Source organism: Gadus chalcogrammus, chromosome 10, assembly GCF_026213295.1.
Source record: "Gadus chalcogrammus isolate NIFS_2021 chromosome 10, NIFS_Gcha_1.0, whole genome shotgun sequence".
Taxonomy (NCBI): Eukaryota; Metazoa; Chordata; class Actinopteri; order Gadiformes; family Gadidae; genus Gadus; species Gadus chalcogrammus.
The window spans coordinates 17,600,652-17,615,813 of NC_079421.1; the positions used below are offsets into that span (position 1 = coordinate 17,600,652).

At 41.2% G+C, this 15,162-nt stretch overlaps 3 protein-coding genes across 3 annotated transcripts; 1 reads left to right on the forward strand and 2 right to left on the reverse strand.

Moving 5' to 3' along the window:
• Nucleotides 1-1,252: 1,252 nt before the first annotated feature.
• fibpa (fibroblast growth factor (acidic) intracellular binding protein a) lies at nucleotides 1,253-6,098 on the reverse strand. The gene is made up of 11 exons (XM_056600350.1): nucleotides 5,851-6,098; nucleotides 5,624-5,711; nucleotides 5,323-5,521; nucleotides 4,825-4,951; nucleotides 4,467-4,567; nucleotides 4,065-4,198; nucleotides 3,220-3,328; nucleotides 2,949-3,012; nucleotides 2,744-2,830; nucleotides 2,396-2,493; nucleotides 1,253-1,566 (listed from the first exon to the last, which is right to left on the reverse strand). Exons 2-11 carry the CDS (start codon nucleotides 5,706-5,708, stop codon nucleotides 1,497-1,499), a joined length of 1,074 nt encoding a protein of 357 aa, XP_056456325.1. The 5' UTR covers nucleotides 5,709-5,711; nucleotides 5,851-6,098; the 3' UTR covers nucleotides 1,253-1,496.
• A 1,066-nt stretch (nucleotides 6,099-7,164) lies between these two features.
• On the forward strand, nucleotides 7,165-10,888 carry ccdc85b (coiled-coil domain containing 85B). Its single transcript, XM_056600769.1, has one exon. It carries the CDS (start codon nucleotides 8,161-8,163, stop codon nucleotides 8,779-8,781), a length of 621 nt encoding a protein of 206 aa, XP_056456744.1. The 5' UTR covers nucleotides 7,165-8,160; the 3' UTR covers nucleotides 8,782-10,888.
• fosl1a (FOS like 1, AP-1 transcription factor subunit a) lies at nucleotides 8,419-13,855 on the reverse strand. Its single transcript, XM_056600768.1, has 4 exons — nucleotides 13,423-13,855; nucleotides 12,894-13,151; nucleotides 11,593-11,700; nucleotides 8,419-11,478 (listed from the first exon to the last, which is right to left on the reverse strand). Exons 1-4 carry the CDS (start codon nucleotides 13,558-13,560, stop codon nucleotides 10,891-10,893), a joined length of 1,092 nt encoding a protein of 363 aa, XP_056456743.1. The 5' UTR covers nucleotides 13,561-13,855; the 3' UTR covers nucleotides 8,419-10,890.
• Nucleotides 13,856-15,162: the final 1,307 nt, after the last annotated feature.

The window sequence follows — 15,162 nt, forward strand, 5'->3', positions numbered from 1 at the left end:
ATTCACACCCCCCCCCCCCACTCCCCACCCTCTCCCTCCTCCTCCTCCTCCTCCTCCTCCTCCTCCTCCACCCCCCTCCTCCTCCTAGTCCTCCTCATCCCTTACCCAATGCCTCGTCTCACTGGTCATACAGCACACCTGGTTTCATTTAAACTACCCCCCCCCTCCCCAACACACACACACACACACACACACACCTCCCCTGCGAGCAGCCTCCAAGCTCCCCCGCCCCTCATCTGTTCCATTTACCCCCCATGTATCTGGACCCAGGCCGCCATATTTTTCTTTTTCGGCCAATTTTCCATAGAACGACGGCGCTAGACTGCAGCCTAGGTCTCTCTCCCAATCTGAAATTAGGGATATTTATAGCCGCCGAAAAAAGACCTTAATGGAATGTAGAGTAAAATTAGAGAGTAGCGGAGAGGAAAGTAGAGAGAGAGAGGGAGACTGAGAGAGGTAGCAGACACTTGGAAAATGAGCAAGCGCATTTCACTAAACATGTAAACTGTGGGAGGGTTTTCTTGGGCCGCTGACAAGATTTGACTGTTACTCCTTCGGTGCTTCCTAATTGTGTCGGCCATTGCTGCTCGAATGAATAGCGCACCACTGTAAGGAAGGAGTAGTTTTGCTTTAAGTATGTGTCTTTGTATTAATCCAAATATAACTGATTACTCACTTATAACTAGCAATGGTCCAAGTCAATGCTCAGAAATGTGTGTGTATATATATATATATATCAAAAGGATGCTTCACAGTGAGAATTTTACCATATGGAAAGCCACTACAGCTTTTGCTGACCTGTCAACCTGAAGCAACAAAAGCAGCCACCTACTGAGAACGCTCTATTTACGGTGTTTTGAGAACCAAACCCTTCAAATAGTGCCAGGTTTGTTTGTGTGTTTGCGGTTCTATTGGTTGAGGCGACAGCTGTCAGGACAGAGGGGCTGCTTGTTAAAACGTCCCACTCAATCACTTGTCACCACCACCACCACCTCCCACCAACGTCCAATTGTCCGAGGGGTGGTGCGCCACCCGCGTTGTCATGAGAACATGACCACACACTTAATGTCGGGCACCTCAGGTCTTAAGAATGTGATATATGGAGAGATACAGTAGCTCGATGTCTAAAACTGAGGAGCACATTGCACCTTCAACTGTAAATGTAATGTCTATGTTTAGGGCCGTGACAGTCGTCATATACTCATAAACGTCCTTCATTTACTTCAACAGATCAATAATAAATACAAAACTCCAAAAAAAAAATTAAATGCAAATAGGTTGATTTTATTTACAGAAAAATAGAGAGACGGCCAAGAGGACCAAAGTCCCCTTTAACATGAACAAATCGTTGGTCAATGATCCCGGAGAGAGGAGTAGAGAAAGTAGACATTTGGGGGTACCTAGAAAATAAAGTCCATGATGATGAGGGGGAGACAGAGAGAATAAATGAGCAAATGGGACAACTTTGGACGCTGATGATGAACGGAGACGGACTGTCAGTCGTGGTACATTTTGAAGATACAGCTTTTAATGACTCCCATGTATCGGTCCCACACAACTTGATATCTGAAACACAAGAGAGAGAAGGAACTGTAAATATATTTAGCCACGACTGACTGTACAGCCTCATGACAACCTGTCATTACAAACCCCACTGGAGAAATGAACAAGTGAAGCAGTCTTTGTTCATTCAGTCTAATTTTAGTTTCGTGTTTTTTTTTTGTTTTTCGGTTTGTGGGATGAATATGGCTTTTGTTGAGTGTGTGGTGGTACTGGGGTTGTGTAAACCCTTAACTACATTCCAGGGTGGCTACGGGAGAAACAAGGTAACTACAGTCTCCCAAACTAGAGGAGGGTAGGGTGACACCCACTGGCAGAAGAGGAACGGTAAATTAAATGGCATCGCTTCAAAACCCCTAAACTACCGAGGCTAAAATCATAACCCGCATTGAAGGAGAGAAGCCTTAATATTTACACATGGTAAGCAATTCTCCTCCCTATATTTATCATTTGCTATTTAGTAATACTGCAGACACTTCCAAAGCGAATTACAGTGAATTCAGATACAGGTTATTAAGGAGCAGGTTGGGGAAAGGCATTTTACTCAGGCGGGCCCACAAGTAGGCTGCTGACATTGGGGATATGACCAGGTACCTTTCGATACTTCATATCCGGGCCTGGAAACAGAAACCCTAGCCAGTTCACTCTCCCCCTTTATATAACGTAGGTCATAATGGACTGCCACTGAAATGTATTTCATGAAGTGGTAATGGCCTTGTTCCAACTCCCAATGTTCCTAGGTCACTAGATCTAGACAATGACGTGGTATAATTGGTGTTAGCATCGTGATGCCGTTGGCCGTTGAAGCAGGCTCAGCGGCTCGAGGGGAACCTACTTGAATGTGTCCAGGAGGAGTGCAGAGTTGGTGTAGTGGGTGAGGTAGAGCCTCATGTCTGCGGAGGCCCAGCGGTCAGAGCGACAGGGCTCGATGAACTAGAGGAAGGGGACTCGCGTTAGTCTCTCGGTCAGACGAGTGACTGCAAAGGTTTCTTTCTAATGCTCCAGCCTACACGTCTGTACTTTCGGTAGACACATTTTGAGCAACCAGATCCTTTCGGAATCTGCTTACTCTACGTTTGGTTACCGAGAATACAGAGGTCATTTGGAGGACTAGCATTAGATATTATGCAGCAATAGACAATAGGGAGCAGACTGTATTTACATTAAAATCAAATACATCTACCTTCTCCACCAGATCGATGAAGAAATCTCTGACATCTTTTGTATTTGTGAGTTTCGCTGCGATGTTGACCAGCCCCCGTGAAAGATTCTTTCGGGGTCAAAAAAAGGAACAACGGTATGAAATATAATGACATGATTTAAAACTCTTGTGACTCAATTTACAGCGACGCTACTAATGACTAATGTGCATGTAGCGTCCCACGCACCTTGAAGTTGGTCTCCATCTCTGTGTACACTTTCGTCTTTCCCCTGAGAGCTGTGCAAACCAGACTGGAGGAATAGGAGTAGAGATGGGGACAGAAGAGACGGATTAACTGCCTGAAACTGATTGCTTCGTTCAAATGATGTATTAATCATTGCTATAATTATTAGCGCATATACTATTTAAAAGTTGACTAAATAATAAGAGGTTTAAACTAAAAAATACCTAATAAAACAAGTAGATTGTCGGATTCTATACTGAACATATTGAGTCACCTTTTGTGTTGATCCAGCAGATCCTTGTCCGTTATCAATATCTTCAGCTCTTTCAGGTCTTGTAGAAATTCTTTGTCCAGATCTACGTCCATGTCTTCCACCATGTTATCTAAGACGTACAGAAATACCTTCAAAGAGTCCGTTTTACACACAGGAAGAACGATGCTAAACTTTTCAAGTTTATGTAGAGCACTCTGCAGTGTTGTATATAGTGATAGAAAGTCAAACTTAAGTCTAATGAAATTTTTCTTAGTTAAAAGTGACTACGGTTAAAGTTAAAATCCGTAAGAAAATCCCTTAAGTAAAAGTCAACACGCTTAAATTACAAAAGTCTGATTAGATCTACTAGCGCCAAAGTTTTATATTTTAGCGAGAAAAGAATGAGTAAAAGTAAAGTCTACAGAAATATCAAAATTCAAGTATATTAATGATACTCCCAAAACTACTAAAGTACTGTAAAAAAGTATTTAAACATTGTTACTCTACACCGCTTTATAAACAGCATGGGGGGATTGGTACTGGGGGAAAAAACGGCTAGGTTTATGGGAGATTTAACAAGGAGTGTTCCCTAACCCTGTTTAAATCTAACTTTAACTATTCCACAGCAGGCTTGTTAAACTACCATTTGGCCCGGGACCGTCAACTGAAAACAAATTTCAGTTTGGAGTGGGTGAAACACGATATTTATGAGTGAGGATGAACAAGACGCAATGCAATAAAACCACTGAAATACACATATACATAACCATATTCCAAAGGGTCCATGTTAAGAGATGATGAGAGTCACTAGAATAACTGTTTCCAACCTTGTAAACAACTTTAACACATTTCATACACTGACTCACCCACAGCTCCTACTGTCCAGTTTTTGATGAGCTGGCCGGCGCAGAAAGCAAAGTCCTGGAACGTGAGATACTGCAGTTTTCTCTTCCCCGTCTCAAACCGATTGTTGGCAAAGAAAACTATTGCCGCATAATCCCTGCAATGAGAGAGACAAGGCATTACGGTTGCTGGCAAAGGGAACCATTAAAAGAAAGATGTTGTTTTTCTTCTCTCTTCTAGTACATACGTAGTTTTTGCTATATACCCGTCAACAAACAGATCAGCAAAACATGTTCTTCATGAATATGATTTAAATTAGGCTATTGTGTTCAGTCTCAAACTGAAACCATTTGGTCAGATCTTTTTTCTGAAATAAGCCACAAGATTCAGTGTGTTTGTGTGTGCTTATTATGAACAGGCAGTACCTGGCCAGCTTGTCAGAGAGAATAAAGTTTTGGCGAATGTTCTCGACCAGGGGTCCCTTGAGTTCTTCCACGACTTTGAACACACGCTTGAAGTTGTCAAACTGGAAGACAATATAAGGGAGAGTGCATCACATTTTCAGGGACTACTTCAAATGTGTTCAAAAAGTGCCAAAGAAAATAACAAATTACTTTATTTTACAGAGGGATAATGACAGAGACTACATTTATTTTAATTGGGAACCATTCGAATCAAAAAATATAATAAAACAATAATCTCCACCATGAATACAGTCTGTTCTGGGTCTTACTATGGTATGTGGTCAAATGGAATTATTGGAGAAGAAAACCTTGAACCAACCTGCCGTCTACAACTCTTCAGAGTGATGCCCGTCTTTGAGCTGACGTCATCGAGGTCTTTCTTGGTTCCCTTTGATAGTTTTTTGCCCAAGACCTCCCGTACAAACACGTCATCAAACGTATAGTATCTATATGTACAGGGAGGGGAAAAACAACTAGTGATTGCTCATACAGTGGCATAATATTTATGACAGCTTATAAACAGCATATAAAACAACATATGAATGCTTTTAGAGCTAACATTTGAACCAAGCTTGGGAATGTATGAACGTCTGCTCATCTGTGTCTGTTTTCAGGCTTCTTAAGTTCAACCGTAATAACTATAAAAGAAGGGTACAAAATGTGCCCATGAAGTAATAAAAATGGAACCACATAAAACAAACGTTGTTAAGCAAACTAAATGGAACAAAAAAGAGGGCCCTTTAACTTAGACGGGTAAGTCAAAATATCAAGCCATGAATATGGTCACAGAACAGGGTGATACAGAACGACGTCACACCTCTCTATGAGCATAGCCTGCCGATGGGGCGGGATCTGGAACAGCAGCTGGTTGGCCAGCTTGGTGGGGTTGTGCAGCAGACGTTCACACATCTGGAAAGTTCTGTACTGGTCCATAGTGTCACTCATTACGACTTCGGCACTCGCCTCGTATTCCTCCATCCCCTCGCTGCCCATTCGCCACTTAACTGCATCGTTTACTGTCGAGGGGCAGATAATCGGATCAAATCTGTAATATAACAACGACAGCTATAATAGTTCTACATGATGTAAGTAGAATGTACCATGCTCTGGGTCAATACCTGTATAGCCATCAAGCCACAGCTGATAAACCTCCTCATCCATGATGGTGGTGTTCCCCACAAATACATCAAGCTCTACCGCCATCGTCTAGGAAGCAGGGTGGAAAAACAAAATCAATACAACTTTGCGACATTTAGCATTACGTTACCACAGTACAAGCATTTACCAAACGAAGCATAATTTAAATAGCTATTAATATAATAACAACGGCGACGTCTTCTCTTACGTATTGCTCTTCCAAAAAGCTATAAGATGCTAGCTATAACTACGTTCACTTCAATATCTATCAACTGTATTTGCTTGACGTGATCTCCAAAGCCATTTACAGCAGCGACGATTAGCTTTCACACGTTGGTTAACTTAGCCACATTAGGAGTAAGTTAATAGAAAAGGTATAGTTAAAAACACTAAAGCCTAAGTGACAGCCAGTGTCAACAACAGCAGTCATGCAGCACATCCGGTAGGTTTCGTCACATGACCGGAAACCTTCCCAAAGCCGTGCGCTTTGTAGACTGATTTAAATAAGGGAATTTTATGTTTAAATTAATTAAATAGATATCCAAAAATGTTCACAACAATGACAAATGTAAATTTGTGTCTCAGTCGAAAATGCATGTTCGATATTATATCGAACTGTAATAGATTACTCGGTCAGAAAACATGCTATCCCTTACGTAAAAGTTAATAGCCTAATTTGTTTCTAAAGATGAAAATCAGTACATTTTCTTAAAATTCGGAAAGACATTCTATTTGGTAAACTCAAATACCAATAATGTGTTGAATTGTTGAATATTGTATGTGCTTGTTTTTAATATTTTCCTCATTATCAGAATGTTATATTCGCTTCATAATTAAGGAGGTTGTCTATATTTAGCTATTTTATATTTCACAATCAATGCAGTGCTGACATATAGGCCACTGCGTTGAAACTGTGTCTGCTCCTCTCCTCCGCCGGTTTATCCAGAATAAATCCCCTTAAATCCCTTTCCTCGCCCCTCTGATTTACTGTTACTGCATGTGTCCGTCACTATCACAAAGGGAGGAAAATAACTCAGTCGACTGTCTTTTTGTTGGACCTAACCTCATGATACCCTGATATCATCCACGGTTCCCTTGACACGGTTAACACCCATCATTGTTCTGGCTTCAGGGAAACAATAGAAGTGGCCCAGAGGACGGAAGGATGTGGCCGCATGAGCTGAAAGCATGGAATTGCCTGAAGTCACACTTTCCAGTTTGTGCGTAAGCACCACCAAGAGTGGCAGGCATACTATATGCTCTCTGTGTGTGTGTGTGTGTGTGTGTGTGTGTGTGTGTGTGTGTGTGTGTGTGTGTGTGTGTGTGTGTGTGTGTGTGTGTGTGTGTGTGTGTGTGTGTGTGTGTGTGTGTGTGTGTGTGTGTGTGCCTGACAAACTATGTATCACAATTCTTACATTGTTTTGAGGCTGTGTTCGTGAACAGTTAACCAGCAAAGTTACCAATAAAGCGCGCCTATTTATTTTAGATTTTTGGCCTACGCTTATTCTTTTCTAGTCCATGTGGGGGCGCACGACCCTAGATTTCACAGCACAGGGGCATACTGTATTTACGCAGGCATCCTCATATTTTCAGATTGCAGCGGCGGAGCTGCAAATTCAAATTAAGTGGACCTAACGGCGTTTTTCTTACGACCATTCGACAAGATCCTGCTTAGTAGGCTATACATGCGCATCTCGGGCTTGGGCTACCTGGGAGAAGCAGTGCCAACCACGGGTGAACGAATGTTTATGGTAGGCCTATTTTACACTAGTCGTCAGCAGTGAAAGTGGAGGAGGCGGACATTGTTATCGTCCAGCACAAGAGGATGAGCGGAGCATGGTGCAAAATATATGTTGACCGTATCGGACAATATTCAAGATCTTCGTTCGTATTGTTGGTCCTGAAGAACAACAAGATTTTGTCCAATCGATGCATTCGCCAATCCACGGTAAAGGAGTTCATTTAAACCAAGCCACCCCATCAGCACGCTGTCACAGCGCGTCGTTTTAATGGCTCGCCGCCTCGAATGCGACGTAAAACGATGATGTATCGTGTTTTTTTCGCGTGTACCTAGTTAAAATCGTATTGATTATAGGATAGAAACACAGTAGTTGGGATCGAGGGACTCATAGGCAACTATATGACATTTCAGTGTCCCATAAGGCCTCTTCAATTCGGTCCAATAGGAGGATATCGAGTGAGAACCGTTGGCTTTTTCAGATTTCTCTGTTTTCATCCAAGACCACGATAACCGGGGAAAGCCATTGGGTGCCTAACCTAATTCTGGAGGAATGCACTAACCCAAACAGAAGCCTCTCCCGTGCCTATCGCCGTTTTTTATTCTACCATATTCAAATTTTCATACATAGACTGCAATTTCCAACGGGCCATTCTGCAGATTTAATGTCACAATTTGACTATCCGGAATATTTGTAAATATCGACGGGGGCTATATCGTTTGCAGTTAGCAAACTGCATCTATATCTCAGGTATTGTCGGCCTAGTTGGATACAAAAAGATGGGTAGCGACAGCGAGGTCTTTAAGAGAGAATTATCAAAGATGTCCGACGACGAGTTAATGGCTTGCTCCAAGGAAGAACTACTGAGCCGACTGCGTAAAGAGGAGTCCGAAAAGATGTCTGCTCTCATTCAACGTGGACGTCTGATCAAAGAAGTAAATAAACAGCTGCAGGGACACCTCCTGGAAATCAGGGAGCTGAAAGTCATCAATCAGCGTCTACAAGAAGAAAACACAGAGTTGCGAGACCTTTGCTGTTTTCTTGACGACGATCGCCTAAAAGTTAAAAAGCTGGCAAGAGAATGGCAGCTGTTTGGGCACCATGCGGCTAAAGTGATGCGGGAAGACCTTGGCGGATACTTGAAGAAACTTGCAGACCTGGAGCGAATGCAGGACGGACTGGTCAAGGAAAATTTGGATCTTAAGGAGCTCTGTTTGGTCCTGGAGGAGGAATGTGTCAGTCGAAGTGACTCGAGCCCCGGTGGGTCGACTGAGCTCAACCTCCCCTGCATGGTGGCCCGGGACTTGGGGGACGGGAGCTCAAGCACAGGCAGCGTTGGGAGTCCAGACCAACTTCATCTGGTGTGCTCACCTGATGACAGGAGGACATCATTTGGTTGAGAGGGTTCTCCGGTTGAAGACAATAAACTGCACGGGAGGCTTTGTCGGTGAATTCCATAATAATCAGATAAAAAAAGAAAAATGAAAAATAGTAATTGCATTAGTTCCTTCACCTGACTGATTCTCCGATTTTTCTTTGTAATTTTGTTTTGCTGGATCCTTTTGAAATGACTTGACTTGATTAATTAATTTAGCATTACTTATTATGTCAGTAGTGGGGACTTTTCGCCATTCAGTTGTAGATTATTACTTAAGAAATTGCCACACAAAAAAAGGTTTTGCATATGATGTTACTTCATGCACTGGAATAGCCTACACTGGTGCTGGCCGTTTATTATTGCACTGGACAAAGATATGATGGATATCTAAAGATGCAATCAAATCAGATTTGAGCCATAAAGTCTACTGAAGTCCACAGGCACTGAGATAGATACATTGCGTCAAAAAATACCACTTTTTGAATACGTTTTCTTTTTGTTACACGCCTATAGCTATGTGTGACCGTTTATGCATTCTATTCCTCAGGAAAGGATCGGAGTGCCATGCATGGGGATCATCACAGTTAATAAGGGCCAATAGGCGACCCTGGTTTTTCAGGCCCTTTGAGTTTACTTGAAGGTTGTTCATAATGTGAAGCGCTGAAAAAAAGTCTTCATGTCAGTTTAGGTCTTGGATTTGCATCACTGATAACACTGGACCTCTTAGAAAAATGAAGTGCTAATGCTTAACGTTTAACACTTTTGTATGAAAACTGGAACTCTTTGTATCAAACTGGAAAGTCTACAATTTTACAGTTATTTATACACATAAATAGAAAGGAAAGTTGTTTTAAGTCACCTGTACTTTATTCTGTAGTTACATTGTTGTTATTTAAATTAGTAGGCCTCACATTGGAAACAAACACATGTCTTTAAGTTTGCAATATTAAGGGTTAATATGAATCAAAGTTTTGTGTTAACTCTGTAACATTAGAGATACCCTATTATTACCATGCTTTTCCTTATCAGTATTATCTTGCAGTTTATCCCTACACACCTTCCCTTTCTATTATAGATAATGCACATGGATTGAAAGAGGTTTGCTTTATTGTTGGCTGTTATTGCTGGGTTATGCTCTTAATGAATTGAAGAGCTTTAAATACAATGGGTGTGACTCTTGATTGTGTTCTGATCTTTCCTTCTGTATTTAACTTTAGAAAACATGCTTCATTTTGAAAATAAGTTGTATTCTATGACACTTGTGTCTATCAATGTCCTATCCACTTAACCAGAGACACACTTGGAGAATCCTCGTTTTTTTTGTTGGACAGCAAAGAAGTCTGCATAGGTATTGGTGCTTTTGCCCACAAAGTTTAACAAAGTGTCATTCATCCGCTACTTTGATGTTACACAATAAGCATTAGGACCCTAGGATTGCACACTATCAATTCTCAAACCCTTTAACCAACTTTGAAAGATAGCAGCTTTGAAAAAGGTCAAGTATAAGGCATATCACACCAAAAAAAACGTTCAATTAGTCAGAATAACAGTTTTATCAAAAAATATATTATGCTCTCCAAAATAAATATATTATTGGAATTTTAAAACTGAATATGAGCTGCTAGGTCCAGCCTAAGTAGTCAATCATTACTTTTCAATTATTTTAAATTCTATTATATTATAAAAAATAGGTTTGTATAAATAGCCAACACTTCCTTAATGTGAGAAACACAGTACAGGAAGAATTTCACTGTAATGCTATCACATTTGTTATTCAGCAAAATTAGATTAAACAGTCAAATATAAATGCTTCTCTCAAAAAAAAATCTTTTCAATACATTCATCATAAACGTATCAGTAAATGTTTTAACGTGTTCTATGGTTATGCTCAAAACAAATGTAACTATAACCCTATTATCCCAGTAATATGCATAGTATATCTAGGTAATGCCCAGTAAGAAAAAACAGTAAAGAAAATACACTATATGTAGGTTCGGGGTATCTAAATAAGCAACAGAATTGACATCATAGTAATCATTGAGATCGATTTCATATGTGTTATGTGCTGTTGTACTCTATTCCCCAGGAGATACTGTAAACGAATGTTCAACCATGACACCAGAGTTGTCAATCAAAGAGAGATGATGGTCGGGGAGTGAAGGGAGTGATCGGATTGGTCACCGCTGCTGCTGCTACGACGATGAGCTATGCCACAGTGTTGGGCGGCGAGGTTGAGAGAGTGTTGGGGATTAGCATGGTGGGAGGAAGAGGAGGAAGAAGTGGCATGGGATGTACCAGAGGCCAGGCTGTCTAGAGGGGCGGAGGGATAGGTGAAGACTAAATTTGCGGTGAAGGGAGTAAAAGATGGAGTGGACATAAGGATGGGCGTGTGGAGGGATTCAGATTCGGGGGCACTGATCACAGTAGCCAGTGTTGTCGCGGGCTTGGGCGGGATAGTTATCTTTGGTTTGGGCTTGGCGAGCCTCTTTGCTGACTGAGGTTTTGACGAAGGCCCGGGCTGCTCTGAGCTCTCTGGTTCCATCTTGATTCCCCGCAACATTGACAGCGGTGGGCGGGAGTCGGAGTCGGAGCTGGAGTCTTCGATTTTACAGATGGGACGGTGGGCTTCCAGGACGAGCTCTAGCTTGTCCTTCTTCTTCTGTAGTTCAGTGATTTCCTTCTGAAGACGGGACTTTTCCCCTTCCAACTCGTCAGTCTCCTGGATAGGAAAATAAGATAACGTTTACCTCAGTAATGTCCCAATTCTGAAACACGACTAAATAGTCAGGTCATTCAATTAACAAAATCATCCTTTGTGACGTTAATTACTCACATTTTGTAGTGTGTCAGTCAACTCCCGGCGGCGGTTACGACACTTTGCAGCAGCCAGTTTGTTCCGTTCTCTCCGAATCATCCGCCTCTCCATCTCTTCTGGTGATAACTGTCATTACAATAATTACAATTACATTAGCAAAAGCAAAAACTAACCCTAACCCAAACAAAACTGTTTGTCTGGGCAAAGTCGAGTTCATGAATTTCAAAAGGCTGGCTTGAGGGAGATGACACATCCCTGTGAGTCGGTGAGTTCAATATGATGTCTGGGCTCCAAGAGCTACTACTTATTTCCAAGCATTGACATGAAAATATCTTAACATGAATCAGCTATGCCAAATGATACGATTGAAATACTACCACCTTGTGTCTGCATTTAATCATCGCATCAAATCAAAAACCCTCTGAAACGGACAAAAAGCTTTTGTCGCTTGACCCTAGGGCACATTCCTGCTGCCCATTGCTCAATTGTAATTATGCCGTTCATCAAGTATTTCCCGCCTATGAAGATAGATGACTCACACTCAGACCCCGGCCATGACTCGGGTGTGAGTCACACCAAGTGCCCAGCCCTGATGAGTCACATGATAGCCTACTTCCTGTGCCATGAAATTACGACTCCAAGAATTAAGCAAGTTCCGCGATGACAGCTCCAAATAGTGACGCCATATGTGCAATGTGGGTATAAAGGAAATTGCAACTACCAGATAGGGAGCTATATGTGCTTCCGGCACTTTCTATTCAACTGAACATTCTTTTACATGCACACACATATTCAGCAACTTCTTTAACATTACAAGGATTTTATCTTCTCAAACACTCAATATTGACTTCATGATGATGTTGATCAAATGGAACTACTAGTATCTATTTGATACTTATCAAGTACTTTGAAAGAACATAAATGTGTTTCCTCTAACTTGAGACTCTATTTCTAAAATATTTGTTATTAATTAACGCTGGACTCCTGGTTTCCTAATGGAATGGCGTTCTTAGGAGATTAGAAGTGCCCTGTCCAATAGTACTAAAAGATATTACAAATTAATGACACATCCAGGATTTAGCCATTTTCCAGGACACACTCATTCAGGTTTCCATTTGGGTAAAACACTCCCTGTAACAATTGGGTATTTTTCTATATATTTGTACAGACACAGAGGTGACATAAGAGTTATATATTGCAGAACCAATGATCTTAACTCATGCCACTTCCACAATGCCTCAAAACATTTTTTTTATGCATAGACCTCAAAAGCTTCACTGACTGTTGTTAAAAAAAAGAAGCTATTACAAACGTCTTACGTGTTCATCATTTCTGCGCCTTGTGGAACCTGTGGAGTGGGAAGCAGCTCGGATGACCCCATGTCTGTAAAAGTGTGTTTGGGATTGTCTTTGACCCATTGGTCGCATCCCTGAGTGAGCTTGGAAAGAGGGTCTTGGAGACTGTGAAGGGCCTGGTGGAGACCCAAAGGAAGGCTGGACCATCCATTGGAGGTCCTGGTTGGTGGTGATAGCGTTGAGACTTGGTACAAATTGGCTATTTCCCGCCATGGTGAATTTCTGTCAGCAAATAACAAAGTAGGGTTACATTAGACTGCAAACCCATTCATTTACAAATACTTTTGTTCATTATTATATAGTGTAAGGGTTGACTTGAAATGTGTGACCTATATTTACCTATAGGAATCTAAAGCCTAGACACGTTAACACGTTTTGTTAACTCAATGTTTTATATACACATTGGGTAATGTTAACATCGTACACTGCATGATATATATAATGTCTTATTGGACTGCTGTATAGATCATAACAGACTAGAGTGAAAACGTACCTGCTCCTGTTGTGTGGTTGAGGTGCTAGCAGCTCCCAGAGATACAGAACTTGAGCCAGTGTGTGGCACTGGCGACCCGGTGTCACTATTGGCGAAAGACGAGTTGCCTCTCCCTTGGTTTCCAAAGTTTCGATACATCTTAGTGTTTTAAGTTGTCTTTCGGATGAATATTATGTCCTTGTTGTCGGTACTGGAAGATCCTTGATCTGACTTTTGATCTTATTCAACTTTCTAATTCAAAACAGGGGTAAACCCGGGTCCTCGGTAGAGTCCAAACCAGCAATACTTCCAGGGGTGAACGATGAACAAATATTTTCCAAGAGGTGCTCCAAATAACCACAAAATTCTCGAATGAATCTATTCAGACGTCCGGAGCGACTGGTCGGGATAGTTTATGCTGAAGAATCGGTAATGGATGTGGAATTTAACCTCATAAAGCAATAGTATGGATTTTCCACGCCCCCTTTGAATTACGGGAAATACTGTCGTCTAACTACGCTACGCCATGCGGTGACGTACAAGACCATATTTGGTCAGTTTCCACTCGAGAGCACGGTAGATTTCCTTTGACAGATACTACTGACCTCCTGGTGATTTTTATTTATTTTAGTGCTTTTGAGTGCTCTCAAATATTGACAGTCAGCCTGGCCAGACCAGAGATGAAATCTCCATGATATAAGACGACACAAGGATTGTGGCTCTGTTAATATATTTTTTGTTAGGAAACAAAAAACGAAAGGAAACCAGACCAAAATGATAGTGTTAAGAGATTTGCCGAATAAGAAAATAGCACATTGCAGGCCTATATTGAGATAACAACGTATGTGTAATTATGAAGCCTATTCTGTAAATATTAAATAAACCAACCACAAAGCAGAACCAATTATGTCCTGTTGTGCTATGTGGTTTGGCAATCACTTTCCTTTTGATAGTAGCCTACATTTTTAAGGAGATGACTCACTGGATCTACACCTTTTCGTTGAACTATTTCTTGGCCCTCCTCTATACCTCCACTCCCTTGAGTAACCGTGGATTACGCTGTAGGATACGGACATTGTTAAAAGGGAAATCTTTGGGTACCATATGCGCCACACGTGTGTCACGACCGGCAGCTGCTGGCCTTGTTACTCTTTGGAGGACAGAGTTCCCGGCATGGGTGACTCCTCCCTTGGTCTGCATATTGGTCTCTCATATTACTGCTGAAACTTCTCCTTGGATTACAAGGATGAGGTGGCATAAGAGCCCCATTAATGAGGATGGCCATCACCTCCCAATTGTTTGTGTATGAGTAAATATCATAGGCCTAAAATATAGAGGATATGAGTAATATATGGTATGTAATATTGATCACACAATGTATATATTCTGTGGTCTCACTGCATATTAGATTAAATTTGTATTGCTATTTTTGTTTGGAATTGTTGGTGAATAATTGTATTTCAAAAGCTAGGCTATACTGCTAGCCTTAAAGGTCAACAGCAAAGGTATTTTCATACTATTGTTATTTTATTAATATTGAGAACTAGAGAGTTGGAAAGTGATCTTTATCATTACACTAACTGAATCATTACAATATTTCTGATTAAAATGTAAATCTCAAAGTACTTAGAATAAAAGTCAGCAATTCACACTATGATATATTAGCAACGTTAATGTGGGGTTAAATCCTTCCAGATTGGAAATCGTTGTAGAAGGATATTAATTGTATTTTAGACACATTGTTCCCTATGGTTATCTCCT